At 33.5% G+C, this 26,987-nt stretch overlaps 3 protein-coding genes across 8 annotated transcripts in view; 1 reads left to right on the top strand and 2 right to left on the bottom strand.

Annotated features, from left to right (window-relative positions):
• Positions 1–177: 177 nt before the first annotated feature.
• On the bottom strand, positions 178–4,070 carry LOC105331917 (uncharacterized). Its single transcript, XM_011434283.4, has 2 exons — positions 2,261–4,070; positions 178–774 (listed from the first exon to the last, which is right to left on the bottom strand). Exons 1-2 carry the CDS (start codon positions 3,766–3,768, stop codon positions 501–503), a joined length of 1,782 nt encoding a protein of 593 aa, XP_011432585.3. The 5' UTR covers positions 3,769–4,070; the 3' UTR covers positions 178–500.
• Positions 4,071–4,853: 783 nt separating this feature from the next.
• LOC105331919 (peroxisome biogenesis factor 2) lies at positions 4,854–24,008 on the bottom strand. The gene is made up of 8 exons (XM_034482003.2): positions 23,887–24,008; positions 22,022–22,099; positions 21,059–21,121; positions 9,835–10,032; positions 9,175–9,327; positions 8,753–8,800; positions 6,584–6,778; positions 4,854–5,143 (listed from the first exon to the last, which is right to left on the bottom strand). Exons 1-8 carry the CDS (start codon positions 23,929–23,931, stop codon positions 5,045–5,047), a joined length of 879 nt encoding a protein of 292 aa, XP_034337894.2. The 5' UTR covers positions 23,932–24,008; the 3' UTR covers positions 4,854–5,044.
• Positions 10,760–26,987, top strand: part of LOC105331920 (rootletin) — a 57,720-nt gene continuing 41,492 nt past the window's right edge. For 3 of the 6 annotated variants that reach the window (XM_011434286.4, XM_011434287.4, XM_011434290.4), the window contains exon 1: positions 15,448–16,403. In XM_011434286.4, the coding sequence (XP_011432588.3) occupies positions 15,666–16,403 (738 nt within the window). In that variant the 5' untranslated portion in view covers positions 15,448–15,665. Of the gene's footprint in view, positions 11,021–15,447; positions 16,404–24,859; positions 25,077–26,987 lie in introns of those variants that run through there. The other 3 variants (XM_066078585.1, XM_011434289.4, XM_011434292.4) reach the window with 3 other exon arrangements.

Below are 26,987 nucleotides of genomic sequence, written 5' to 3' on the forward strand. Positions count from 1 at the left end.
TATTTTAAATAAGATGAAGTTTATCTAAAGATGGCCACGACCAACCAGCCTTAAGTTTTTATTATTCTCTCTTAGTTGTTAAACTGAAAAATCAAATGAACGCAGAATTTCAGATTTCAGATTTTAACTTTATGATTTACCAAAAACGAGATTTTCTTATCTAAATAAACTGCTGTATTTACAAATTCAACAACACATCAGTTTATTGCGTCATGTGATACCAAGTTCTGGTGAGGCTCAATGTTTACACATTTCTGAATGTAAATTAAATAACATTGAGTCATTGCGACATTGCGTATTTCATTTTTTCCCAAGAACTTTTGAAGTCAATGTTTACACATGTCCAATTAAAATTTGAATATAAGAAAGGGTAAGTTATATTTCTTTATACTATATGCGGTTGGTAAACATATATACATATCACACCTAATAAGAATGTTTCCAATTTCATAACATAGGATCCGCACACGTAAATATTGTTGAACAAGAATGTTTACTTATTATTTAAAAATCTTGTCCCAAACGTAGCCAATAACAGTCTCAAAGACGAAAGTAGTGACGTCTGATGATATAGAGATTGTGCAGGTGTATTTCCAAACCCTCAGCCCATACAGAAAAGCCACAAGGGTTGTTGGGAAACCAGCTAATTCCGCCAATATAGATGAAGACTTTGGGTCACACGTCTTACTTCCGCCCTGGCAGACACACTTGGTAGACATATGGGAATTTTTACAGATGACATGCATACAGCAGCATGGAATAAAGGTCTTGCAACTAAAACAAAAGATTGCAATTTATATGAATGAAGCGTTGAACGTTATAATAGTCATAGCGATTTAAAAAATGTTGAACTATAACAATAATACAATAAACAAGACACTGGTCATAGAATTACATGTAGAACGACAACGCATGATCAAGATATTGAAACATAAAATTATGAAAATGGTAAATAAGATAATGGCACTTTAAAATATAGTTTTGAAAGCAATGAAATGAATGCCCTAAGAGTCATAACAGCGATAAAAGAGAATCAATATTATAAAAGCATTAAATGAGGTATTGAGCTTTGAATCATATCAGAAGCGTAAATTATATAATCAAGCAGAAGGGCATTGATAATTTGAAATACAAAATCAAAATACAACGTATTAAAACAAATGATACACTTATATTATTTATGAAGGTAATGATTGGTTGAGACATCAGTGTAACAAGTAATAAGAAAGAACTCAAAACATAAAAATATGGGGAATTGAAATAAAGAATAATTAAGAAAAATCATAAAATGAAGTAACAATTGATAAGCCGAGATTGCATTATAATCTATACTACTATATTAAAATAATAGACTCGAATTTTTTAGCTTTAAATCCGATAAATCGGAAGAGTACTGTCTTAAACATAATTGGTACTTGAAGATTACCAATTTAATTTTATTTTTTCTAAATCAAGCTTCGTTAATTAATAATCAACGAAAATTTCTCAAAAAATTCCGGAAATCATCTGAATTTTTTGGATTTTACAATCTTGCGCGTGCGCATTACATTCACATTAAATCACGGGAGGCTCTTTATTTTATGTTTCCACAATATCACATTTGCGTGGATTAACTTGGAAACGATAAAACAAATGTGTGCTAATTTTCATTGGAAATTTTTTTTTTGCAACTTTATCAATTTTCTCGATAACTCTAAATCGAAAATCGTTTTGGAGCAATTCTGCAATTTTCTGCTACATTACGGGTATATGGGAGGCATTTTAACTGTGATGAAGGCATTTCCCGAGACACAGTTAGATTATTCCAACTCAGCATAAAGTAGTGAAATTAATAGCATTATTGTAGGCTTGAAGTTTGGTTATGCAAATGTCAACAATAAACGGTGTTTCGATGTATCTATTTTGTAAATGTCCGATATCATATCATGCAACGTGCACGCACGGGTCAAAGTCTAGTAGCAATTAAAAATGCACTTAAACATTGTATTATGAAAACGTGAATAAGCCAACGAAACATAGAATTATTATAATTTAAACAACAAAATGCTTTTGTTAATGTTTTGTGTGGGTATGAGGGTTACGAGCATTGCAGAGAAAAAAATAATCCAGATATTTAAATACCGGTATTACATGTTCAAAATATTTTAGGTAATGTTAATATTACCTTCAACATAAATGCTGAGTGTTATTAGCTTTTTTTTAATGTACATATACGATATCAACTCAACATCAGTAGCGGGTAAGAGATTGCAAAACTTACTCAATGCAACAACAGCAACATGGACAAAGGCACTTGATGCAACCAAAAAGACAGCTCTTTATGCAGTTACCACATCGTGCAGCGCATCTTTCACATATGTTGGAGCAGCTACAGGAGTTTCCAGCCGAGACTTTGACATGAGTTAGATATCGCCAAACAGTACTAGCCAACGCGGAAAGTCCATTCAATATGCCTTTGATCTTTTTACGGTCTAGTCCGCATGTAACACTTAGACATATGTTTTCTTCATATCGATATATCAGAAAAGTTTGCGGAAACTTGACGAACGCGTTGACGAGAAAAACTTCGGTTCGTTCATCAATATAATCTGTAATATCCGTATCGATGGGTACTCGGTGGTTCTGAACGATCTGGTAAATGATGTTGGCCAATTGCAATGCTGCCAGAACCGTTCCAGTGATTGTAAAATACAGAAATTGTTTTTTTATGTCCTCTCTTGGCTCACCAGAGCAGGCTATCTTTACACGTTTGCCTGATAGTTTATCTTTTACATAAGTTATTGGGTCGTCCATGTCCGAGTACTGCAGCCAGTCTGACACCAGACTACTTATTATCAACACGGCAGAGAATACCCGACTTGTTGTGTACCACCATACCTTCCGCGGCTTCTTCTCTTCTTTATCCTCCTGACTTCCTTGTTGCCCCACTGGTGTATACTGTACGGTAAATGGTACCTGGGTATTCCAAGCCGCTGAACCGGGCTGGTATTGCATATTTGGTTGTTGAATTCCGGATCCACGATCAATGTACTGGGCATTTGGTGCTGGATAATATAGAGTGGTTTCTGGATGAGGAAGCCCGCGATCCATGTATCCCATTTCAATATTTTCTGGATATGCTCTTCCATTTCGTTCAATTGCTTTACCATTACAGAATTCTGTTTCTCTGTAACCTGTTTCATCCATTTCCTGATAATGGTTGGGACTATCTCTCGTTTTTTGGCGGAATTCTGAGTCTCTGTAAACTGTTTCATCTATTTCCTGATAATAATTTGGGTCATTGCTTTTATCTTTGCAAAATACTGTTTCTTTGTGACCCGTTCCATCCATTTCCTGATACTGCTGGCGATCATCTCTCATTTCTTTGCAGGATTCTGTTTCCTTGTAATTCTTGCCTTCTATTTCTTGATTAGAATTGTGGCCAATACTTCTATCCTCATCATCCGGTATTTGATACATCCGAGATCTTTCAACAGACTGTCCTCGATATTCTGCGTCACGACTTTCCCCATTTCTTTGATACTTTTGTTCCATGTCATCAGACATCGTGAAATCTCTTCTGTTATTGACCTCAAGTTCCTCCCTATCGTCGTATCCAAAGTTTCTAGACCCATAATTGACTCTTTGTGGGCTCGAACCTTCAGCGCCATAAAATCCCCCATCCCTTCTGAATCTCCTCTCCGCGTTCTGATCATTCAGTCCGTTCATTTGATAGTTCCAGTCATGAATTTCCGAACGACTGTTGTTGGTCACTTTGCCACTGGACATGTCTTAGTCTTGGTGTTCCCCTGTAATCTGTCAAGTCTACTTGTAACTGAGATCCTTGTTATCAAATATCAAATAATTTAATCAATTTACATGCATTTATCTTTTTCGTGGAAAATAAAGGTACGCGATATAGAGTTTGAATATGTTCACCTTAAGATGAGATGCGTACGGTCAGAAAACTAAATGTTACACACACAGTATTCTGGAGCAGAAACGTGCTCTCTTTGGTAATGATAACCTCGATATGCTTTCAACTCATGCAGTGAACTGAAGGCCGGGGCAAACCGTGCATTATTTTATTAAACATATAGCAGTGGCGTCGGAAGCAAATTGAAAGTGGGGGGGGGGGGGGGCTAGACTAATCCAAAATCTTGACAAGCCAAAAAAAAAAACAACTAATTACCAAAATCATCGAAATCCTAATCTTTGGAGGGGGTGGAATCTATTGATCGAAAAAAATCTTACCTACCAAAAATTTTCCTCAATCATTACTTTCTTAATCCCGGGGGGAGGGTGGGGGCTAGTGTACCTACTTCTTAGTATTTCAATCATTTTAAGGTTAACTGAGGAACTATAATTTTTGATGCGAGAAAAAGTGGGAGGACTGAATCCTCCATGATGGTATGTGCCTAATGGTTAAGTCTAACTTTAATTTGCAAAAAAAAGTGTGGGGGGGGGGCTAAGGCCCCTCTAGCCCCCCCCCCCCCATACCTATGTATAGATAGGAATGCAAAATGATATAATGCTAGTGTCATAATCAACATAAAAAATCATTAACTATGGTTTTTATATAATATGATAAAGGTGGTCTCATAAGGGTGATACTTCATAAAGGTGATGCCTCGTCTCGGTGAGCTTTGTAATCTGTGATTACCCATGCTTTACTAGTATTATGAATTATGACACTTGTAACTTTTCACTTAAATGCAATTACTTAAGGTCAGAAAACATAAAAATTCTTCACTTCATACACTTTTTTTTATTTTATATCTCCAATGCTCCCTCTCAAGTTTGAACATAAGTGAACAGCTTTTTTCAAATTTTCAAAATTTTATTTTTCAACAAAAACAAACTCTCTTTCTCGTTTTTCTTTTCTCTCTCTCTCTCTCTCCTCTCTCTCTCTCTCTCTCTCTCTCTCTCTCTCTCTCTCTCTCTCTCTCTCTTCCTCTCTCTCTCTCTCTCTCTCTCTCTCTCTCTCTCTCTCTCTCTCTCTCTCTCTCTCTCTTTGAAAGACGTAAGGCTTATATGTTGAATGTTGGTGATAATGCAAAAGAGGCTATGAAATAACAGTTCTGTATGGGCGGATACTGTCAACACTTGGAATACTTGTCCGACATCTGGGACATGAGAAACCAGGATCAGCTTTGTAGTTACTCTGAAAAACATAAAAAAAATCTTTTGATAAGTAAATTGAATATACTATCTTAATATTATTCTTAATATACACCTACTGAACACCATTTTAATTTAAAGTATTTTGAAAACTGAATGATTGGTATCTTATTATCAACAAAAAAAGAGAGAGAATATATTATAAAAAAATATTTTTTCAGATAAGAAATCTATGAGCCACATTGCTCAACTGGGTTCATAGTGGCTCTAAAGATAATGTTATATTGGGATTTAAGATAAATGATTCCTGGCACTGAATGTGTGTCTAAAGAGGCAAAAAATTAGAAGAGTCATTGAATCAGACGAGACTCAGTTCCCAAGTTACAATGTATTGACACTATCTCTTACTGGTCTCATGCTGTAGGTTCTGAGTACCTAATACATCTGTTGCATGACAAAGAAACTTCACTGCTAAAAGCAGTAGTGTCCATGTCCCATTATAACAATAACTATGCATGATAATTAAAGAACTCTTACTGCTTAAGGAAATTTTAGGTACCTAGGTCTCAAATAACAGTAACTGTTTCATGATGAAAAAACCTTTCTTCTCCTGAGCTAAGTTACAAAGGAGCCATGATACAGTAGTTGATGCATGACGAAGAGCACTCTTTACTTTAAGAAACTGATTCAAAGGTCCCAGGTTTCATAATACAGTAACTGTTGTATGTTGAAGATCCCTTATTACTCTAAGGTAAGGTACCATGGTTTAATGTTCCAGTAACTGTTGCATGACAAAGGACCTTAACATATCTTAGCTTGTAAGTGCAAGGCATGTATGGGTTTAACTCCAAGAACTGTGACCATGTCTCCATTTGAATGAAAAGTTCTCAAGCAGGATTGTTTAATAATTAACATTTAAAAAACATTCATAATCATTAATTCAAAAATATATCTATCATCCATATATTTGTTAGCTTTTTATTAATATCCATCCAGTAAATTAACTTCACTTTTGATTTTGGGTATTTCATTTACACTCTCTTTTGAAGTACAGAGCTAAACATAAAATAGTTCTTTGGTGACATTTTATCATGTTTTAAATAGATTATGTAATCTGTTATCAGGTAAGATAGCCAAGCTGTGCATAAAGCAAATATAAGATAACCACTATGTCAAACCAAATGGTTTGAAGCACAACTTAAAGCCATTCAAAGGTCTTGGCTATCTGATGTCAGATGATTAAACATAAAAAAAAAAAAATGAGAACATTACTGTGGAATCATCAGAATTCAAAGGGGCCAATTTTTATATTAGACAAAATTTTATGCCTAATAAATATAAATCAAATTAATTATCCAGTGAGGATGAAAATTGGTTAGAGAAAGTTTTCCATGAAATCCATGGCAACAGAGTCATCATGAATATTCATGATTCCAAAGTATCTAAAATACTGCCAGGTACTTTACTGGACATCAGTAGTTACCTGTATACAGTAGTAACAAAATAAATGGGGGCAGCCAATCTCCTGGGGATTGGTTGGGACATCCTCACACACTGCACACTCCATCACCCTCAGGCCGTCGAGAGCAGGGTCCTCATGGTGATTTAAAATGTGTCGCCTCACAAAGTTTTTCACTCGTTGAAAATTCACCAGTGGGAGGGTGAAAAACAGGAATTCCTGAAAAATTAATACCACATTTTAAAAAAAAAAAGATTTTCTATTCTATGATAATTGTTAACATTATCAAGTATTATATGCATGGACCTCTAGTTCGAAGAAGTTAGTAACTAAATATAAAACGTTTACTGATGGGGGAACAGATAAATGGATAGCAGCCAGACCAGAAATGTTCAATTTAGCTAATACGAGGGTCAATCAAAAAATACGAAGACAATGTGGCTGTCTATCATATTTTTTTCATGAAAGTCATACTTAACAGATTAATCTGTGCATCAACACTTATGTCATTGATATGCGAAGTTTAAGTCCATTTGATGAAACGGTATTTTTGTTACCCCTTTTTAAAAACAACATGTTTTGTCACCACGGCGCACTGTTACGTTCAAAACATGACGTCAAGATTAAACACGCACAGTTTATTGATATACCCCATCTTTATATCATGCTTAGTCTCTTGAGCCTTTCTCCTTACAATTTAAAATGGCACTGAACCACTTAACATCTCATTTTCACACATTTGTTCGAGAATCATAAGTTAGTTCTTCAAAGTTTTCATTTTCTAACCGTGTATCTATTAGTTTACAGTAAGGATAACCCTAAACGTCGGTTGACGTTACTTATTTTTTGACAAAATATTTACAGATATTCTACTCTCTCTTGGACTGTTTTATATTCAAAATACAATTACCACCACCCCCAAAAAATTTATTACAGTTAAACACAAACTTGCAAATAATTGTTGACTTATATTTGCACCATTGAGCATTTTCACAACTTGTATCGGCTTTTTCCTGGGTTAAATCTATTTGGTTTGTACTTCTCGTTGCGCCGTGACGTCCGGTGACGTCGATGTTTTTAGTCAATTCTAAAGAGGACTACCTGTCTTTAGTTACAAATATCTGTTCGAAAAAACAATATAACCCGTCATTATTTGGAACATGGAATTCCATGTCTACACTTAATGTGAGGTTTCAATGTTATTTGGTTTTAAGCCCAATTTATAGAGATATTACTTTCAACATTATATGGTTTATTGTTGACATAACACAAATGTTGACCGTGCGCCGTGACCTCATTTTTGCAGGATTTGATTCTAAATAATTATTAGAAATAAAGGAATTAATTAACTTTTTTTCTTGCAAATTGTTTGAAACTATTGCTAAATTATGTCTTCAAAATTTAGTAATGATATGACGTTAAGTAACATAGCTATGACAAAAGTCTTCGTATTTTTTTATTGACCCTCGTACATGTAGCTCAGGTGAGCTAAATACAATGGGACATCAAATTCAGTTGTGTATATAAAAGAAACAAAGTCTCAAAGAGGAGAAATGAGTCACTTGAGTACAAGGCTTTTGACTCATCTATTCTCCTCTTTACATACTGTTTGTTAAAGAAAATGCTGCACTTAGCACTTAATGAAGTGGCTCACTCCACCCACCAACGGACATGCATATATATACACATGTGTTGTAAGCAATATGTCACACCGAAATTCAGGGGAAACAAACAGACATACCACCTATCTGTCCATACATAAAAGGTTTTAAGGTGGAATAACACACCTTGTAAAAGTCACTCAAATTAACTGTACATTATTTGATTATGAAAGATATAATGATAAATAAACTATACATATGTCAAGTAAGCAAAAATTTGCAAATTGGGGATAAAAATTGATATCTAAAAAAATCAATTCAGTAAGTAACAACAAAATCCCCTGCGGGATTCAAACTCGGTATGTACGGATCGCAAGCCCAACACTTTATCCACTCGGCTATGAGGTAAGTATATGTTGCCATCAATAAAATCCTTTTAATAAAACAAAATGTTATTTCGATCAGAGGTCAGCCATTTTATGACTATGTGTTATTCCACCATAACTGTTTCTAATTTTACAAAATTGCACTAAAATTGTTGGTACAAAAAAATCAGCATTGATGACAAGTATGGTAGCATTTTCAAACTTACCGAGAATCCGTGCCAAAGTAGTTCCCTTGTCATGTATTCGAAACTGACCTAAAATACATATACATACATGTATATTTCATTTTACAATGCAGCCTATTTGATTAAATAGTAAATGAACAATCATTTACAACTAAGATTTTATGAAAAACTACAGTTGACAAAAAGTTTCTCCAGTATCAAAATCACAAGAAGTTAATAATAAATCCATAGATATGCAGGGGGGGTCTATTTCTATTTTCTTTACTGTTACATGCTGAGAGTTAATAGGAGAAAATAGCCCTCCTCTAGATTTAATCATCATCTAAGTATTTATTAATGAAATTCTATTATTAAATACCAGTAATAATATTAGACTTAAACCATTTCACTTTGTAATTTGGATACAGTTATGATGATAAACTTGCTGGAGCAGGTTTACCCACCTGTCTGATTCCTTGCCGGGAGGGAAACATGGCCTGTATCCCCAGAAGTCTCTCTGTGATAGTCTGGTACACGCCCCTCTGAAGGAAGACAAGGAAGTTCCACACTGCTGCCAACTTCAGGGAGATATCAAGCCATCTCAACACTTTACGGATCTATAAAAATATCTATAAATTAGATACTAAGTTTTGAAATTCAAATAAAAAGATATTAGCTAAAACAATAATCTGCTGATTTTAATTTTAAATATTATAATTCTTCTGATTTCTATTATACATAATACTGTTAAATCATTAGATTTAGTGGTGGCTGATTTTTTATGGAATTTGTGGGTACCTCTTATCCACGAATTAATGAATAAGGGTTTAATAATGTCACATTTCCTTATGCTGCTACATGTATAAGAAAACACACAGAATTACATTCCTACATACCAGGTCCTGTAAAATTTAAGAAATCCATGAAAATTGGCCCCCGCAAATTTTAATGTTTCCACAGTATTCATTTCTTATCATTAATATTTACTTTAAACCTAATTAAGTAAATCAATGTCAAATGATATCAAATACATTTTACCCGGTAAATCATTATTTTTCCCTAAATATAAGGAAATTGAAATAAAACTCTGACTGGGTGCCTTTTCTCTGCTAAAATATTTATACCTTGCCCTTATATTTTGATAATCCAACAAAACTGGCCAGGGTTTCTGCCCGCTCCCTCAGCCAAGGACAAACGATAAGAATCAGACCATACAGAATCTTTTGCCGTCTGCTCATCCATGACGACTGTCCTTCAGAGCCACTGTATTTCAAGTTTAAAATATGCTGCCCAATAGTGCTGTCATGAGCATATATGGTAAACTGAAATAAAAGTGATGAAATGGTTAGAGTTATCTTTCTTAACCTTTCTGGTACCTGCATATTTCCATGTCTGTTAGAGATTAAAGTTTGGGTTTTTTCTTACTAAACTTCATACAATCATGTAATTTTCAAGAAAATGATATGTTTAAGGTTCAGAGGTAATCACCATTAAAGTTATAGAAAACGTAAAATTCTATTGAAAATTTAATTTTAAAGGTTCTAGTGCAAAGTTATAACCGTTTCAGTATAAAAATTAAAGAATCTAAAAAAGTAACCTGTGTAATTGGTTTAAAGGTCTTATGAATGATAAAGCACCAAAGAGCAGAATTTCCTCATCATCAAATTACAGGGTTGTATTTCAAATAGTAATATATTTGATCCAACTACACTTCTTAACTTTCGTGATACCTATATGGCAAAACTTTAACCCAAATTATAATAATGTATCACTTGTTTGATTTGATTTGAGTCAATTTTGGAGCTTAAACTGCTCTCTTTATATTCAGTCAATCTTCAAGCTCAATCTTGCTTCCATCTACAGAACACCCATTCAGAAAAAACTCTATTATTCTGGATCCCTGACTCAATGAGAACAAGCCCTCACACATTCAACTATTTAATTACTTACTTCTAATGTATAGGCCATTGTCATATTGTTTAGCATTTTTAAAAAAATTGAATTAAACCAACAAGAAAATCTCAGTTTAAAAAGTTTAATTGATATTAAACTATGGAGAACAACATCTCTGAGAGAATTTCTGTTGGAAGTAGGCAAACTTCCATCACCAGGACAAGTCAATACAGCAAGCATTTGGCCATTGAAACTCAAAGCCAGTCCTCTGAATCTTCAAGAACCAGTGGCTATGGAAGTTTTACCAATGGAAGTGTGCCCAATGGGCATCAGATATCAGTAGCAAGCCAATCGCAGTATTTGTTAGATGGTCAAGACACAGATTTGATACAGAGCAAGGGATTGGTCACATCACATGTGAGTAGAGTTTCTTTTTCCCACTTAATTCTGTCAATAACCATCCATTACCCAAATTTCTTTTTTATGGAGCATACGTCTTGAAGATCAGCCAAAACAGTTCAATATGTACCTTTATGAAAATTCCATATATGCTACAAATGGCTTATAATCAAAACATCCTCAAACACAATTAAGATATTGCGTCTCCTAAGATAAGAGTTTAACAGCTTAACCCACGAACAGGTATATACAACACACTTTTGGCTAATTTCAAATTCAATGACCTTGACCTTTACCCATGGCATGTGTTTAGGGTTGATTCCCTGATTGTGTGCATGTTTGTCTTTAGAAACCTGATTGTGTTTTATACAGCATGTACAGTTACAAGGCAAAAAAAAAACCCCGTTTTTTCCTGCATATGAATATATAATTTCGATATAAACTTTTTAAAAACTGCCCTTCAAATGCATATAATTTAGCTCAATCTTGTTCATTAAGTGATACCATTTATTCAATTCTTTAGTGAACAACCAGATATTCTCATCTCAGCCAATCATGGCCAAATGGGAGATTATAAACATATTGTCTGTGGTTTAATTATGACAACTGAAGAAACACTTTGACCACTAGTTTTTTATGTTGGAGCATAACAAAGAACAGACACTTTTTTGCAGCATTTAAAACACTTGTTTTTTGATTATCTTTGTAAACTAAAAATCCTTCCATCAAACCTTATAAGAACTTGAGCAGTCTGTGCAAAACAAATAAGAGACCACCCTTTGTTAAAATGCCAGCTAAGACAAAAGGGTTATCTAAATCAATTCTTATATATCTACTTTTGTACAGTTTACAATCTAGAAGTAATCAACAAATACAAATCACAATATAACATCAAATTTCAACACCTAACTAAAAACTCAACCATTAAAGATTAAATTTTAAAGTCCATCATAAAACAATGTCTCACAAATAAATCTTTATCTAACTTTATTTATGTGCTGGTCTTTATTTGTCAACCCGATAAACATTCTTAGAACCAAAATCAGATAAAACTGTGATACACAAATATTCAAAGGGGGACAATTCCCTTATAAAAAAAAAGAAGGTACAACAAATTTTGAAATAACACCTTTGGTTTTTCATGGCTATTACAACCAATCTGTGTACACAGTTGTGTTATACTCTTGTGTAGATTCCACGAGTAATTCTAATTTCGACTTGATTTAATGATGAAAATACTTCTATAAGTACACACAATTATTTAGAAATGAATTCAGTCATCCCCCCGAGTTACACATATTATAGGACAGGTAATGGTACATGGTAAAAATTTCTGTTTATAACTTTAACAAAGCCCAGCAGGTCATTGAATCTTGAATTATTGATGGTTACACCACCATTGTAATGGCTAATATGCCAGCTAGTACATTAGGTAAGAAGGGTTCAAAGTACCCTGTTCAGTTTATGTCACAATAATTATACACTATTTACAACTTACTGATAAGCTGTACTTATTGCTTGTGAATAATTAAAGACCTTGGATAAGGAAACTGCATGCAGAGACACTTAATGGCTGGATTTCCATTTCAATCAAAAAAATTGAAAATTTAAAAAAAGAAAGTATTCTTCATTGTAGTAAATATAATCTCCCAAGGAGTGCATTGTCAAACATTTCCAAATTCATATGACAAAGGCATTAAGGATGCACCACTCTTTAACTACATATAATCAAGTAACAACAGCCATGCAGTAACATAGCAAGAATCATACAATGGTCAACTTACAGAAATTTTCATTACTGTATGTTCATGTTGGCTAACCAAATTACCTTTTAAAAGGGCTCAAGGATACGTATCTTTGTGATTTACATGCAAGCTAGGGCAAACTAACCTTAAATCAATTATCAAATGCATACACAAGTGTCTTTTTGAAGTCCTATTTGCTTTGATCCATTTAAAAAAAAAATGAAGCTTTGCCAACGTACTATGTGCAAACATGCAATACCTGGATTCTTTGAAACTGAGCCTCAAGACTAAGCAGGTATGAAGGAAAGACGTACCATCAGATGTATTGATTGAAGACTTTATGTCTGACTTGCGTGACCTGTTCATAACACAGCATATTTAATTTTGAGACCCTTCATAAGACATCAACTTCATTGAGGCATTGACTTCATTAAAGCCACTACAACAATTTAGGTCAGAAGAGTAGTATCTTATATTTTATTTATTGAGAACAACTGCTCGTAAAAAATTCATTGGAAACAGCTCTTTCATGTCCATTTAAAGATTTGAAGTCATCAATTTTGGCGTTGTTGGGAAATTTTCGATTATCTGAGAGTCGGAGATGCTGCCTGTACGTGCAAGGCATCTCGAGTCAAACAGTTAGAGTTATAAGTACTACTGTAACAATTCATTCTAAAAAAAAAAAAAAGATTTATGGCTAAGCTGGCAAATTTAATTGTTTCAATACATTGTAGTACCATTGTAGCAAATCTTGCAATCTAAAGATAAAGACATAAAGTACATTCAATCTTACAGGATATTGATCAATGTACCCCTCTGTGTGTGAGACATTGAGATAAAGTCTTAGACACCTCCGATAAGGATCATCTACAGAGCTGCCATTATTCCAATAAATCTGCCGTAAATACCTCTCAACTCCAAAGAGTTTCATGTCTGCAATATTTACCTTATTCGATGCAAATTGTCTCAAAGAAAGATAAGTCCTTACCAAAATCCAAGTTACAAGACAAACAATTGTCACTCATGTGATTTAATTAGGAAACTGCTTGTGTTTGTACTTAGAGTTTGCAAAAAAATTATGTTGATTCAAGATTTGAATTTTTGTTTTGATTTTTTTAAACTACACCCATAACCCTCAATTTTTAACCCTTTGATACAAAAGGTTTGAGTTTTGCATTGATTTATTAACATCTTTTCCCTTGTCATTGAATGGTTAGGATCATGCATTATGCAGTTGGGATTTTGGCCTTACTTTTCTTAACCGAACTGTAAAATCTATGGTTCCAATTGTTACAATAAGAACAAAATATAATCTACATGACTGAAATAAGACCACTGTAGACTAGAGTAAAGTTAATTTTTAAATATCTGAATCATTTCACCTGAAGCAGGTGACAAAAGAGTTGGATTGATTAAAAATCATATATGAAGAACACAGCATGGCAGATCAATGGACTATTGGCACTCTTCTTTGTCTATAAACATAAGTCATCTTCAATCTTAACAAGCGTCATTTAATTGCACTGTGGAGAGTAACAAATTAAAGCTCATTGCAAACATTGCTGCATGCAGGTAATAATAATTACATTGTTTTAAAATACATGTAAATGGTGTCACACAAAGCGCATGTCAATATTGCATTTAATTTTGTACAGTTATACTTATCTACTATACATAATCTGTGATCATATATTCCTGACCATCTGGGAAAGTTAAGGGCCACTGGTCAATTCTTTCCGCTTAAATAGGTACACCTTCATGACTTAAATTAAAAGGCTTAATGCTGAAAAGCCAACATGTGATTTGTGAATTAATAACCCTGTATTATTCAGTGGTTTGGTTATGGGCACTTGATGGTCTTGTGTTAAAGTATAATGCTTTAATTGAATCAGACCTGTTTGCATGTCGTTGCCTGAATTTTTGGATCTTAAATAATGAAAATGTTATGTGCTAGCTTACTTTGCCTTATTATTGGCAGTGCCCATAAAGCTTCTTAGGGGTAGCCAACAATAGCATAATTATTAAATGATTTACATTTAAACAAACAATGGTGATATTATAGTCCCACCATATTCAATCTAGGAACAAACAAAAGTGCAATGAGAACCTACCCTCAGCTTCTCAGTGTAGGCATTTCTATATGATATAGGTTTCATGTTATTCTACTCAAAAGTAAGATTTTTGTAAAATACGGCAATGATATATACATGTGTATGTATATCGATTCAACCGGTTTTTATTGATCTTGACATTATTTTTTAAAGTCAGACAGTTATTCCATTATTATGTATTAAATACCTGTGTTTAAAGGTCCATGCTGTAAGTGTTAAAGAAATCCAAAAGTTTAAAAAAAAAATAAAACAAAACTAATTTGAGCATAAAATTTTCATTTCAATTTCAATAATTCGCCCAAACAAAGCAAATACATAAAGAATATGACAATAGAGCTCAGAGCTGCATGTAGTTCAATTCGCTTGATTTCATTTCATGAAAGTCCTCAAGACCATCAAATAAAACAAAATGAAAGTAACTTTACAACATCTACATTTACAACATCTTTCTGAACCTCTCCTGATTTTCCTTACTTTCAACTGATAAGAACAGAGAACAGGATCAATGAATGGTTACCTGCAACTATAGTACACTGAAGGAATTGATTACTCTACCTTATTGGGAAAATATCATTGAGATTTGGCACACGGCCATTTGTATTCAGGAAACATGTGGTAGTTAAAGTGACATAACCTTACAAGACTTCTGGTGTATAACAATTGCACCCTTCCAGACAGATTTACAGGAACAATTCCATTGTGCAACAGTTTATGTTGGGACATTTTTCTAAGAATAAACTCTAGCTGTGGAGAGATTGCTATTTTGATTCTGTGCACCTAAATCTGGAAATTTCTGGAGCTATAAATATGGATGATAGGGAGACCCAACAGGAAAGTCAGGAAGAGATGAATGAAAGTGAGGCCTCAGACAGGGAATCGGAGGAAATTCCAGAGAAAATCATCATTGAGAGTGGCAACACCAGTGGACGAAGCTCTGCAGCCATAGAAATCAGTGCAGAGGACATGGAAAATGGGAAAGACTTTGACAATGAAAAAGAAGAGGACAGTTCTTCAGTGACACTTAGACAGAATGAAAGTGCATATAGGTCACCAATAACTAGCCTTCAACCTGAGCCGAATGAATATGAAGATGATTTTGAGAATGATTCGTTGAGTGAAGAGGGTAGTGATACTGGCAGGAGGCAAATGGCAGAAAGTGATGATGATCAAGATGAAGACAATATTGGCAGTGTAAGTGATGGTGAAGATCAGGACTTTACAGGCGTGAATCTCCAGAATGGCCACTTCATCTTGCGGGACACGGAACGAGCTCCTAGCTCCAGTACCGATGAGCTGATGGCTGGATACAGGGAGGGGGGCTCAGTGGTCAGTGACAGGTTCTCCGACTTCAGCACACAGTACAACATCCAGCCCCACCCTACTCAACCAGACTCAGCTCCCTCGCCCTCACGAGGATCCAAGTTTGACCGTCTGAGATCTGCCTACACACGTCCAATGAAGCAACGACCTCCAGCTCACCTGCCCCCACAGGTTGAAAGGTCAAGGCCATCCTATGGTTATTACATGGATTCTGATGAATTAGAGGTAAGGAAAAGATGTCAAGGTTAATGACGGATAACTAGATAACACCAGGTGTATGCAGTTGTACTGCTAGTTTATTCATTGGGTTTTTATGGCAGTCATGCTTATTTTGTTACCTAATGCATATCGTAAATCAGTGTACACACAAGTTAGCTAAACTAGACCACATACAATATGGCAAGACATGGATTGTAAAAGAATCAGTTGTTAAAAAAAATAACTCAAGTGGCCTGAGTCACAAATTTAAATTCTAAATGAATACATGTAATGCACACACTCTGTGCAACATTGCTGATTACAGGCATTTACCGGTAAGTATGATTCATTATAATTCAAAAGTGTTTTCAATTTTTTATAAAGGTAGACCAAATTAGAGATATTTGCTTTCAAGATAAGGCATACCTTCGACACTTTGTTAAGCTGAATCTCAAACAGTGCTATGACCAATCATCTACAAACATTAGTTACTCTATAAATGTCACATGCTTGAATATATATGTACTGATATTTACATGTAATATTTTCTTTTGATGTAGATATACATATCTATATCACTAGAATCCCATTTCTCCTTTGCATCATCTTGAATCTCTTTATATGAGAGCCATTAATTTCCATTATAACAAACTTTTATGAGCACCACACACTTTTATGATTCAAGAAAACAATTCAATTTTTTTTTTTTTTTTTTTTGGGGGGGGGGGGGGGTCCTAAAAAACAATACTGTTGCCCATGTCTGTTTAGCTGAAGTCAAAAGTTTGACCAGAGGTCAGAATATATCCTATACAATGTATATATATTCTCAAGAATACAGTCAATCTATGTTTTTTGTAATCTAATAATTTTTTATGTTAGATGGAGAGATGCAGGTTGAATGCTGTTTATGACGTAGGGTAGCTGCTATAAAACATATTGAATACAGAAACACAAATTTGTAAGATTATTGTATAGATTTTGGTGCAATTAACTCTCAACACGATAACTATCATTACAAAAATTCTCCCTATTAATCAAGTTGAACAGGTTCAAATGGGGTCATGTATGGATGGTTGATAAGGAACTCTTAAAAACCAAATAATGTGGTATCAAATTCAGTGCTCTTTAAAAAACTGAATAGCTATAGATCAGCTATTTACATTTAATTCATTAATTTAAACATGGCAGCATAATATTACTTTGTATGATTCAGCAAATAATCTCGTCTCTCTTGGTAATTGTCATTATCAAGGAATACACAATTATATGCAAATCAAATGCCAGGCAAACAATAGAATATGCAATCATGATATTGATTTTATTGATTTTACACACGTATGTGAGAATCACTCTTTTAATAATACATGCATTCTTAAATGTGTCAAAATGAACACATTTCCCGTTTACATCAATTTGAAAATTGACAACAATGTGTTCAACATAAAGAACACACAAGGGTTTATTAAATTGGACTCCTTAAAATATATATCATCTTGTAGTTTTCCTTATCATATTTGGCATTAACAATATTTCAAATTCAATGTCAAATATAGCCATACATTTCCTGGCACAATCAACTTCACTGACAAAATCTGAGTGCAATCAGGAAGGAAAAAAAAAAGATCAAGATTCAGCAAATTTCAGTTTCGCTGGAAATCAATCAATAGTTAATTGAAATTCTATTGATTTTCCTGAATGATATGGCCTCACTGATTGTTACACTCTGCAGTAAACAATAAAATCAGGGACCCTGACTTGCTTTCTGATCAATCATCTTTCGTATTCTTTACATCATTCTTTGGCCATTACCAAAGCATATATGGTACATTTGGCGCAGAAATATTACAGTCATATGCTAATTTTCTGTCTTGCATGCATCACATTTTTCAGAAGTATGCTTTATCTAGTAATAAAGTAACATTAAAATCTACAGCCTAAGAACCTTCATTTATTTCCCTACATTTAGTAAAAAATGAGGTTTCTAGTGTATTGGAACTGATCAAATCATTAACTAAGGGACTAAATCAGCAGACTTAATGTTTACCAATAAATCTAATCTACAAATGCATAATTTAGAGAGACCGTTTGCCTAACACTGATTTTTTCTGGATAAGGTAAATAGTCAATATTTACAACCCATTGACTGAGCAGTTCAGTTCATCTGCAACTCAGCACAGAGTTTATTAAAATGTTTTTCAATTTTTTCTTCATCAAACAAACTAAAAAACAAATTAACTTTAACATTTAATATAACATATTTTAGATGTCACATTTAAATATTCTTGTGGTTTTAGCATTCAAATATCAAATCAAACATGCTTTATACCTGCATACATATACAGGATACAAACAAGACATTGTTAAGAGGATTGGAGATCACTCCTGCACTCACATCTACAAAAACTTTTTCACTATTAGCTTACTTATATCTCAGAGGGGAATTTACACTTTCCAAAATTTGAATCAATTAGACCCCCATCAACTTCCCTTGATCCACTTATCACTCGATGAACCAGTAGATTTCTGCCATTGTTGGAATACATTAACAGGTATAGGCCAAAACACAACCCATTCAATATCTTTGAATTAAAGGTTTTAAGACTTAAATTCAACGATGATTTGGTGCAATAAACAAACTATATTTTTCTTTTTTAAAAGCTTTATGCTATGTCCTCTTTCATCAATTTTATGTGCAACAAAGTTTAAGCCATTCTATTATACCAGCTTAAAAGTCTGGATCAGTGTGTCAAACTAATATAAATTTATGACGGTAGATGCATGTACTTCTTCCTTCCTTAAGCATCACTGACAGGGTCACTCCTTTAAGAAAAATCAAAGCACGAAAGATATATAATTATGCAGCAACGTCCATAATACTTTGCTAGCCAATGGTTTATGATCTGCTCCTCTCCTCTACAACTCTTCAAAGATTTAGTACCAAATTGTAGGGGAGGGGAGCCGTTTGTAAACCCTAGACCGGTGATGGTACATCTCAAAGGACCCATTAAGTACCGGTACATGTTGTTTAGGAGAGGACTGGATCATAAACCCTTTGCTAGCAAAGGTACCGGTACACCTCAGAAGAACTCAGAGTACAGTCCACTGCCACTGATTCCCAAATTGTGATCATATAAGTCAACTGATGCCCAAATGAAACTCTTGTTGTACTGTTGGAGACCTTGCCTTGCTGTCACAACAACTTTATTTCATTTCTATTTTGTGTTTACCAGAATGCATAGCCACAGCACATCCTTTGTTGATGCTCAAGATGTGATCTGTTAGAGTACTTGGTTCTGGGCAACCTATTTACATCAAATGTAGACAGCACTGCTGGTTGTTCAGGTGCTGTATGAGACTCTACCGTGTGCACAATTTGATATTCTGCATTTTTCGTAGATGCTATAATATGACTTTCAGAATACAGCCTTTATGTTACAGGGGTTTTATTTAATAATTTTACAAAATTTTCAGGCTCTTCTCTGACGAAGGACTTTTTTCTTGATGTATTTCTTTGTAAAATATTATGCACCTTAAATGTGTGGCCCCTTTCTGGCCTCCATGGGTCATGGTTTTAAAAATAATTACCGGTACTTTTTTTCTCTTTCTTTTACAATGATTTTGAGAGAAATAGCAATCATGGTTTTAAGAGGAAGATTTCAAAGATTTTTCCAATCTATTTGTATAACGAACTTTGACCCCCTTCTTTTGGTGCCCTTATGCAGTACTAGTTTGAACCTAAAAAATATGATGTAGCTGAGGAAAGAGGTTTTTATTACTTTCTTTAGGGTTACCAAAATAGAAGAATCCTATCGTTTTTTTAATTATTCCCATATTGTCTTCCCTTAGACTCCCCTTAAAACTTTCAACTACGATGCATTCAATTGAAGAAAATGCAGCTGCAAATGTGAAAAGTTATGTGTTGGAGAGTAACAACAGATTATTGCCTTTATTTTTATTCCATTTAGTTGCAACTCAGCCTACTACTGTTTGTATGAATTTGTTCCTTCTAAAACCTTGCAATATTTTCAAAATAAAGTTAAATACTTCACTTCCTTTATTTATCACAAGCAAAAGCATAGATGGAAACAACCTTGAAAGAATAATCTTAACATGACCAGGCTACGCTCAGGTCACAGTAAGAATTTGTCCCATATACTTGCAATGTAGCAGCTGCGAAGCGGATCTGCTTAGCGTCGATTTTAAATCTGTTAAAAATAATCTGCAGGGGAAAAACACATTTTCATACATAACAAACCTTTTTAAACATGCACATGTAGTTAAGTCCACAAAATATCCATTTAATGGGTCATACCAAGGCATTTTGTTAATATACACCTTTGAATTTGCCTGCCATTTTGTGATTTCATTACAAAAACATTTACTGTGGTAAAATGGGATTATAAAAAAGCAACATTGTAGGTATTTGAGACCAATCATATGAAAATTTAGGCAAGATACAGTGCGATATATTTTTTTAAATTTGCTACGAAGCGAGTATATGGGATGAATTCTATTGTTAAACAGGATCCATAGGACATCTGCCATTTTAACGATAGAACATTCTATCTAGAAACAACCATAGTTGTTCTGAGTATGTGAAATGGGTTCATTTCTCTACAGCCTTGAATCTATTCATATCTTCTAATATTTAATGAAATTTTAAAAAATCTCTTTGTACTTACTCTCCATATGAGGGTCTTTATCAGCGCAGATACCTCCGGATCATATGTAACCAAAATGTTACTCTGCAGAGAATTAAATAAAACATCATTAATGCTAATCTTTTTCAGCTGAAAAGCACATTATTTGTTCTCTGACTTTGAAATGGTGCTAAAGGGATACAGTGAAACACAGTTATCCCAAAGTGCCAATTTTTGGCTGAGCAATTTTGATTTGTATTTAATCTTCTTTATATCCAATGAATATATATTTCAAGATTTGGAGGAACAAAGCCGTCTTGCTAGATAAGTGTGATTTGTTATAAATGATATTGCTGTTAAAATACTGAATTATTAAATCAAAGTAAAAAAAAAACACTTTTAAACTAAATGACAGTTCTTGCCAATCATCTTATAGCTAACAAGTGAAAAGCTGTCAATGTGACAGCAAACCGGGTTTTCTTTAATGTGAACTGTATCCATAATCCATGTCAACCCGAATCCAGTGAAATGGAGTATCCTATATGCAACATTTTGCCAAAAAATGACTAAGTTCAAAAGCTAGTATTTTTTTCATAAATAATTAGAAATCAAAATCCTAGCAATATGCACACCTCTAATATATGTACAATTGATCTGCAAAAGAACAACTTCCTATCTTGAAAACTGTAGGAGGAGTTATCCGTACAATGAGGGTACCCTATATGCAATATTTTGCCAAAAAATGACTAAGTTCAAAAGCTGGTATTTTTTCGATAAATTATCAGAAATCAAAATCCTAGCAATATGCACACCTCTGATATATGTACAATTGATCTGCAAAAGAACAACTTCCTATCTTGAAAACTGTAGGAGGAGTTATCCGTACAATGAAGGTACCCTTTTGGCAGCCGCCCGCCCGCCCGCCATTTTGACCATTTTAATAACCGGATTTTTCCGTTGGAAAACCCGGTTAAAAACAACTTTTTACAAATACTATTTATTTACCTTGTGGTATTTGAACAATTTGTTTAGCTGTGCCTTCACTATGTGTACAACTTCACTGTCTAGCTCTGAAGCATCTAGCTGTGGAATGAAAGAAAACAGAAATGGGTCATTTTTGTAGTACCATATCACAAGATATATCCACAGCTCCATTGGCCTCAGATTTGTAAGGTACCTGTTCATGTATCTTAGCAAAAATCTTAAACATTTTCATTATTTTTACAAACAAAGAGAACAAATTAAAAGTTACAGCTTTGAAAAATATTTTGTAGGATCAATCATTGACAATTTTCTGCCAGACCCACAACCTTAGTGTTCATGTATTCCATGGATACCCCTAACCCTAGTTAAAATAAGCTGTGTCTCAAAACAAGCCCTTACTACAAATAGAATATGACTGTCCCATATAATTGCAGTATACTAAATCAGAGCAGATACACTCCCAAACAATTTTGAAGAATTCAATAGGAGTTGCACTGAAAACTACTTCCAGGTTAATCATAACAAATCTTTTTTAACTTCTATATATATTCTAGCAGTATCGGGTCTATTCGCCTTACCTACCTGTTTGCCTGAGTCTATGTTTCCCCAGAGTCCGTTCGCTCTTAATATCGTTTGCTCTAATTATCGTTTGCCCTAAACCTTGTTTGCTCCACCTAGTAAACCTCTTTCATAAACTACATCATTTTATAATAAGATAAAAATCTTTATTTATATTCTTTTTTACTTTTTAAATGAGAAATTCTATTTACTAAATACTTTAATATCAAATTGCTTTACTTCTAAAAGCTATTTCTTACATTTTATGATTTTCATTTTCAAAGTCGTAACTGGTCTAATTTTTATATTTCAATGCCGTGAAATATGTATAACTGTTTAGTGTTTTTTTTAATGATTTGCTAAGATGTTTTTATACAATTAAAGAAATTGAGACATTAATAAGTTGGCCCCGTTACAAGGTCAGCAGTGGATAAGCACCTTTTCTGTCTTTAAAGAAGTTATATACCAAGGCAAAACACAATCCATTGATCGCTAAATGAGATATATCCGTGTTGGAACATGAAACTGTATCAAACTACAGTACTGTGAACCATATATAATTATAATTCACAATAAGTCATTGTAATGTTATCAGGTCAGTCAGTTCGTTGTTATTATTATGTAAACATGCTTATGTTGTTTTATATAATATTATATCTCTTCATAATGTTAAAATGATCAGAATACAAAAAAGATACAACTACATTAATTCTGTATTAAATTAAGGCAAATGGACCTTGGGTGAATGGAATTCAGGGCGAACGGACTAGGACAAACAGCGTCAAGGGTGAATGCGTTTTAAGGCAAACTAACATACATTCTATTCTAATTTAATATCTATTAAGTGTAATTCATTCTGCTATCAAGATATCACATGGAATAGATTCTGTCATTAAACTGATCTGTACTCTGTTGGACAATATCATATTAACTACATAACATTCTATCCACTTATTGATCTTTATTTATAATTTCGTAAGTGAATCCATACAGTGAAGTCTTCACAATCCTGTATAAAACTGTTAATCAACAAAAATAGCCCCTAAGAATTTTAATGATTTCACAGTATTCACAGAATGACGAACGAATATAATTTATCAGCTTGGGCATAATTTGTCATAGTTATTTAGTCGATGGTGATAGCTTATTGCGGAAACAGCATGACTTTTTCTTAACTGTTTAAGATATTAAGATCATTCAGAAGGGCCTATATTCACTATAAAACTTATCTTTTACTACCAAATCTATTGATAAATTCCTCACAAGATATTAATTTGCACATATGTAACATGTGATGGGAATGTCAATCCGTTAATTGGTGAACTTACTTGACTAACTCTGAGAGCTGGCGTTTTCTCAAGGGAGTCCGCCATTTTGCAGTGAATGCCGAACTTTATTTGTAAGGGTAGATCTTATTGGATAAAAATATATTTGTTGCATTTTCATTATCTTCATAGCTGCTTTATATAATATAATATAATTTTTTTAATGATTATTAAAATAAAAATAAATGTGAAAAGAATTGTTGAATTAATTTCGATTAATTTATGCGAAGATTGGAATTTTATAAAACTCAGACCTAAACGTATACAAATTTCCGGAAAGAAATGAAGATCATGTAAAATAATCAAGATAGCTACAAGAGCTTATTATTTAAACGATTTTTTCTATTTTGAATAGGACATATACCTAATATCCTGAAAACTGAAAATTCAAAAATTAATACATTTGTAATATGATATGGTGCATTGAGATACACATGCAAGTTTATTTATTTGAAAATTTTCCATAATTTACTTTTAGTACGTTTATTATACAATTTTAATTTTTATAAGAATGCGTCATACCACAGTTCAAACGGTTTCACTTACAAATATTTTGGCAAAATTGCAAAGCTTAATATTTAAATGTGTATTCAAAATGCAGGAAAACAAAAGATTACGTCAGTTCGAAAGACCAGCATTATTCTTGGAACAATAGAAATATGAATAATATATAGTCTAATATTTTGATTATCAGTAATTGCATTTACATTGCATATAATGACTTTATATTCAATTCGCATGCATGGTGACTACTAAACAATGCGAAGTATCTCCTCATCTTAATATAAACTCAAATATCCCACATATATATAAGAAACAAAAACGGTTCATGGTTAAAATGCTTATCCAATTATGCAATTCTTTAAAGTTATATTTCCATTTTAAAGTACGTTGTGTCAAAACAGTTAAAAGTCAAAGCTAACACACATATACATGGCGCTGTTAAAAGGACATGTACAAACATGAATTAAAAGTTCCGGCCAGCCATTATTGGAAAACGAAATTACAGGTGTTCGGGGGAATCTGCACCGTGAGGTGTGTTTACTGAAGCGTGTGAGAATCTGGGTGACATTTGATGCAGAGTTTGGTCCTACAGATACACAGTTAAGGAGTTGTTAGTTTCATCCCTTGGAGGTCAACTTGTGCTTAGGGACCCCATGTCATCAGACGACGAGCTTGATAGGGTCATACAGGTGACACGTTTTAATTCATTTATTTTTCTATCTTACGGGCGGGTTCGGGAAAACCACACATGCCGATGACTGAATTGAATCTTGTCATTTTTTCCGTCAATTTTATTCACTGAAAGCAGTCTGATAGACTGTCTTAAACAGTAAACAATAATTGGTTTTGAAGTTAAAATTAGATTTACCTTTGTAGATTATGATTGAAATGCATATTGTTGGTTTTTTTAATTATCTGAACGAGTGTACGTTATGCTTTCACAAGGGGAAATTTTCAGAGATATTATGTAAACATGCATGATCAGTTATATTATCCATCATTTTTTCACCACTGACCACTAATGCACCATTACATTACCTCATAAACGTAGTCGTATGTCGTTTGACAGGTGCGCGTCACGGCTGTTAAGGACGCCGTTACTATAGAAACATTTTCTATTACTGCGGAACTAACATTCTCCACAAAGAATCTCAAATTACATGGTATTATTTACTTCCGGTTTGGATTGACGAAGTTTGCAACTTTTTATTGACACGGTTTGCAAAGATTTTATCGAAGTGCTCGTAATGAGCAGGTCTGAATACCGCAGGCATTCTCCACCTGTGAGAGATTTATTTGGAAACTCCTCGTCTTTTGAATCCGATGATTCCATGGCAGGGTTCTCCTTTCTGCAGTGGAAGGAACACGAAATTAAGTTCAATGCACGTTATCCCATTGTTTATATACACTCTACAGTAGATATGATTGATAGGAAGAAATGCATACATTTTTGATAGTTATTTTTGTTGCATGCTGGACAATTTTGAATGGTAAAAGCATTTTTACATAAATGAAAAATGCATATCTTAGTCTCTACACATAATAATTACATGTAATTCATTCTACCGCAACATAGTTTAGATTTTTTTGCATTGGTTTCATTTCTCTGATACCTGTTACATTTTTTGAAATTTGTAGCAGTAACAAATTTGCAAGTCAGTTTTTTTCATTGCTAGGTGCTTTATATACATGGCAATTGATCTTTTATTGAATTTTGATGATAACATAATAACCATGATTACCCCCCTCCAATATTATTTTATTCATTTAGCCATTGGCAAAGTAATTAAAGTAGATGCTGTGGTGCTGTATTTGGGTTAATTGAATTAATTGAAATTGGTTGATTATAGTTAAGCTTTGATTTGAACATATTTTATTGTATATGTATGGGATACATATAGAAATGGTTAGGACACAAGTTCTATCAACTTAAGAGGTATTCACCATAACAATAGTGAAATTGAACAAAACTTACAACAGTTATAACATGATATAAATTTATAATTACAAAATTAGTAAGCTATTGTTAATATGATATTCAAAGGCATGATAATTAATTAATATCTTGACGACTTCTTCTAATTAAATCTCTCATCATCGTTTTGTAGAATGACATTGCTAAAGAAGTCTTCTAAACAAATTTGTTTTTTCACAAAGAAAAAACCTAGAATTTTATCAAACTATGTCAGATTTTTTTTATATCATAAAGTTACTTCCATTTATATCTGCTCCTTTCATAAAACTCAAAAATTCATTCAAGGCTTGTACAAAAGTGGTTGAGCTTTGTTTATTTATCAGATGGAACTCATTCTCTAAACAAATAAAACACTGTAACCCCTTCTGTTAATGTAAGACTTGCCTTTAACTCTCCTTAATTGAAAACAAATTTCATGCTTGAGGAACACTTTGTAGTTTATTTGTTGGGACAAGAAGTGTTTGAAGTCTTTGTTGGAATAAGATGTGTATTGAGCTGCATAAATGATGTAACTGGATTTGTGTCTCGATATTTATAGTTTAGAATTTTACCTCATTTTGCAAGGATGAGATTCATGAAAATGTACAACAACACATCAGCATGTAGGAAACAGAATTTGAAAAAA

The sequence above is a fragment of the Magallana gigas genome, chromosome 3 (genome assembly GCF_963853765.1).
Source record: "Magallana gigas chromosome 3, xbMagGiga1.1, whole genome shotgun sequence".
NCBI lineage: Eukaryota > Metazoa > Mollusca > Bivalvia > Ostreida > Ostreidae > Magallana > Magallana gigas.

What these genes read in the sequence shown, in the direction of transcription:
- LOC105331919 (XM_034482003.2), bottom strand. Translation starts at nt 23,931, where the DNA reads ATGGCGGACTCCCTTGAGAAAACGCCAGCTCTCAGAGTTAGTCAA. An exon ending in TAAAGACCCTCATATGGAGA is followed by an intron (nt 10,033 to 21,058) that starts GTAAGTACAAAG and finishes CTTTTATTTCAG; the next exon opens with TTTACCATATATGCTCATGA. An exon ending in TACTTTGGCACGGATTCTCG is followed by an intron (nt 6,779 to 8,752) that starts GTAAGTTTGAAA and finishes TTAATTTTTCAG; the next exon opens with GAATTCCTGTTTTTCACCCT.
- LOC105331917 (XM_011434283.4), bottom strand. Translation starts at nt 3,768, where the DNA reads ATGTCCAGTGGCAAAGTGACCAACAACAGTCGTTCGGAAATTCATGAC. An exon ending in TGTTGCTGTTGTTGCATTGA is followed by an intron (nt 775 to 2,260) that starts GTAAGTTTTGCA and finishes CTTTTGTTTTAG; the next exon opens with TTGCAAGACCTTTATTCCAT.